This window comes from Olea europaea, chromosome 1, assembly GCF_002742605.1.
Source record: "Olea europaea var. sylvestris chromosome 1, O_europaea_v1, whole genome shotgun sequence".
Lineage (NCBI taxonomy): Eukaryota > Viridiplantae > Streptophyta > Magnoliopsida > Lamiales > Oleaceae > Olea > Olea europaea.
Window position 1 is genome coordinate 22,624,623 of NC_036237.1, and position 4,304 is coordinate 22,628,926.

Consider the following 4,304-nt stretch of genomic DNA (forward strand, 5'->3'; position numbering starts at 1 on the left):
AACCTTGTAGAAACCTTTAATGGTCTAGCCAAATACTTCCTCCCTTAAATCTCATTCTTTGTGCTCCTTAGGTGCCTTCCCCCTTTTGGCAAACGAAATGTGGCTAACCCTAAAATCATAAGAAAATGTACCCATAAAAGACATATTTATAATACTTATTAGGGTTTGAAAACTGCACAAATTTTTTTAGACTTTATTGTAATAGATCAATTAAGTTACACACATTTATTGGAGCCAAAAGAGAGACCTAACTGGACTCACATGACTCAAGTTCTAATAGATATTTCTAATTGGGTCAACTCTTGACCAATTAAGATACATCTATTAATCCCGACTCATTCTACCAAAAAAATTAGATAGCACTCTCAAGTCAAGTAATAGTTATAGAAGCAAATTATAATCCGATAAAAATATCCTCCAATTATCATTCCAGAAGTTAACCCCCATTTGACCATCAATATGTTAAAACGGCAAAATGATCGTTTTGATCTTCAACATGTATTGCCCTCTAAGTTCCATTTTCATAAGACGAATTCATTGTGATTAAATTATAATATAAAGCCCAACAATTTCATCATCGGACTACTAAGCTTAGGTTCAATTTGCCTATAGAAAATACCTTAAGAGTGACGATCATCTCATCTCGATAATTAATGGATTCAACTATCGCAAGTATATGATCTCTAATTGTTTCGACATGATTTCCAAAACATCGAGATCAATCTTCTAATTAAGATTCACTCGTTGTGCCTCAAAGAACATGAACTCACAATCAAAAGTACATCACTCGTTCAAGAGTTAGGTGACTTGTTTGATAATCAAGTAAAGTCTCATTTCGAATTGTCACAAATGAGCTGTCAACGAGGTCCTCTTCAATGTGCACCAAAACACATTATTGTTCTTATTCCAAAATCTAGACAAATCTTAATAAGAACAATGCAATTTTATCAACATAAAGCGGAGACTTTATGTTCTGATTGTGAACGACATGTTTTTTTGTCATATCACGAATTGTATTTTACTATACCCGAACTATCGAGTATACAATTTGTGAAATCATATATGATTATGGAACCTTAGATAATCGTTTCAAATTGTAACATGAGAATAATCGAACTTCAATTCATAATGTCGATTTGCAAAATACTACTCGAAAAGGGCATCAAACTAACATGCAATACAATTTAGCCCTAGTTTGGTCCCCATTAAAACTCATCAATTTAATTTAAATTTTTTCATCTCTTATTTTCAACCACACAATTTTCAATAAAATAATATTATACGCAAATCAAAAAAAATTCATTCTTTTACAACCATCATTTTTCAAAAAAAACACTTTTCTCTCATTATAAATCCAAATAATGGGGGCCAAACGAGGGCTTCTAATTAAAGGGATAGTGAAAAAGTTTAAACTATATTCAATTTTTGGAAGTTACAATATTTTATTACTAACCCTTCTGATAATGAATGACATTGTTAACAATAATAATAATTTATACACGTTGCATATCAAATTGGAATAGAGCTTGTTTGGTTCAAATTAAAATCTGATTTTAATCTGAATTAAAATTAAACAATCAATATTAAATACATGTTTCTTGGATTCCACGACTTTTCAATCATATATTTCAAAGGCTTCTATTAATTTCAAAAACTTTTATAACAATCTACTAAAAAATCTAATTTTAATTCTCACCAAACGCCCTCTAAGAAAATGGTACTTTGACCTATTCGGTAGTGATTATGAAAATTGATTTTTTGACCGTTAGAGAAAAAAATGAGTCCCACCTGTGAGCGAAGAAGTCAAAAATGACGGTTGAAATAATAAAATAACGATCAAAAAAATAATTTTTTAGGATGAAAAATTGCTACCAAACGGGGGCTAATTTTTGGCTCAGGACTATTTTGTGAAGTTCACCTTCGTATACATTGTATTACTTATTTCAGTGATGTGCTAATCTTTTTTAATAGTGACCCGAGCAATCTTCAAGTATACTTATCCAATCTTATTAAGTCCTGTTCGGCATTCAATTTTTTTCCTCAAACTTATTTTCAGTTATATTATATTAATTTTCAAACATATATTTTATCATCTTGATTCTCACTTGGTCCCAGTACCCATTGGTGCCTACACTTTCCATTGCTTAGTTAATTTTCTTGTTAATCAATGAATTTGATTCTAGAGACTCTTTAATTTTCTTACTATTTAAAATGAGTTCCATTGATAAATGACTAAATATAATTTGACTGCTTCAATGCCAGCTAAAAAATAGTTTGTAAGTAAATGAAGAATAAACTTGAAATACATTTATAATTAAATGGAGAGTGAAACTATATTTTTGGAAGTTACAATATTTTATTACTAACCATGCTGATAATGAATGACATTGTTTAAATTTTGACCCAAAAAATAACAAAAATATTAATCAATTGTTGTCAATAACTTTTGAGTAACATTTAAAATTTTCGCCTCCTTCAAATTATAATAATAATTGAAATATCATTATTTCAAGTAGAAAAATCAAACAATTATATCTACTAAATTTTTTCAATTTTAAAAATTATAAATCCCTGTTTTGACGAAATAAGATGCATCAACTCTTGACGGGTCTCATTTAAGGGGTTTGGTCCTATTTAAAGATCTAATTAGAATACAATTATATAACTTTAAATAAAATCTGCTAAAAATCTTATTTTACTCTCTATCAAATAGGGCAGTAAGGTTGGGTAGAATCTGAAAAAGGGTTTTGCTAAATGGATAGGGCCGACGAGACAAGGTGCCTAATTGGCACCCCGTATTGAAGAGGCGGAGGGAGTGTCGATTGATCCTGTCCAAACAGCTTTATCCTCTCAAAAACTAACCCTTTTTCACAATTGCAAGTACCAAAATGTGACTAAAATCAAATATCAAATCAGCCTCAAAAGTATAGTGAAAAAATAATAATTGAGAGAAAATAGACTAGGAGCTTAGTTTTCGACGCTAAATTCAAGATTTATTCAATTTTTCGTACAAGCACGAAGTACAGTAGAGAAAAGTCACCCAAAGGAGAGAGAGAGAGAGAGAAGAAAAAAATTTAAGAACATATAAATATTCAAGACACAAAATTAACAAAACCAATTATTAATTTCTCTAAACCCAAGATTCTACAAGCTCGAGAAGCTTGTGAACCGCTGACATTATGCTGCCCAAACTGCTCACTGCTCGACCCTCTCCTTCATCTCCCGAGCCTTAGCACCCAGCTTCGTCTTCGCATAATCCAACTGATCCGCCCCGGGAGGGTGTTTCCCGGTAACATATCGATAAATCCACGACAGAACACTAACGGCAGCCACCCCAAATCCTCCAGAAGCAAGGAAACCCGAGCATATCAAGAAAATGGCTAACGCAGCCGGAACCAGCACCGGACTGAAAATGACAAGCAAAGGAGTGGCTAGAGTGAGAGCAATCACAGTTCCGGCCAGAGTTAAGCCGGAGAGGACTAGGAGAGAACCACCGGCAGTGGCGGCGGTGGCAGCTTTCACCATCTGATGGGACCGCGGCTGCTGCTTGTCGTAGGACTGCTCAGACATTTCTGCAAACCTGAATTATGCAAAATAAGTAAAAAGTATTAAACAAAAGGTGTAAATTGATGAAAAATAATTGAATCGAATGCTGGATTATATAGGAAAGGAAGAGGGGTACGTGTTGAAGAGGAACGTCACGTGGTGGAGAGCTTGACATGCAAGGGTTGCATGTAATGAAGAGGTGTTTGTGTAGAGACACGTCAAGTTTTGAAAGTATGTGCTGTGGATGGAGAGAAATGAGATTTGAATATTACCGCCAATATGGAAATAATTAGTAAAATCAAAGATTAGTTCTCCTCTAATTAATTAAGATGAGAAATCACATAATAATTATAGAATCAAATTAAGTTGAACCATAAAATGGATTGATATTCACAGAATCAGAGAGGATGGACAGAATTTTTCACCAGAATGACTTAATCTAATGATTTAAGAATGACACAACGATAATTTGAAATGAAATTAGATATAAACCCTAGCCTTTGTTTGAGCCACATTATTTTTCTTAAAATGAATTTTTGAATAGTGTATTAATGGAAAATATGTGGTTAAAAAATAAAGAAAAATTTTAGATTTGTGTATAATATTATTTTATTGAAAAATGTGTGGTTAAAATAATATCAAATCATTGTTTGAGAACGTATTTTTTTGAAAAAATGTGTCTCAAACATGCTCCTAAAAATTTATTATTATTATTTTTTTTTCATAATATAAATGGAAATTTTATATTTTATTAGATT

The 4,304-nt window shown here is 32.0% G+C and overlaps 1 protein-coding gene across 1 annotated transcript; it reads right to left on the reverse strand.

The window, feature by feature from the left end:
- Window positions 1-2,971: 2,971 nt before the first annotated feature.
- Window positions 2,972-3,613, reverse strand: LOC111394671 (oleosin 1-like). Its single transcript, XM_023020638.1, has one exon. The coding sequence runs from the start codon at window positions 3,568-3,570 to the stop codon at window positions 3,196-3,198; it is 375 nt and encodes a 124-aa protein (XP_022876406.1). The 5' UTR covers window positions 3,571-3,613; the 3' UTR covers window positions 2,972-3,195.
- Between the last annotated feature and the right edge of the window lie 691 nt (window positions 3,614-4,304).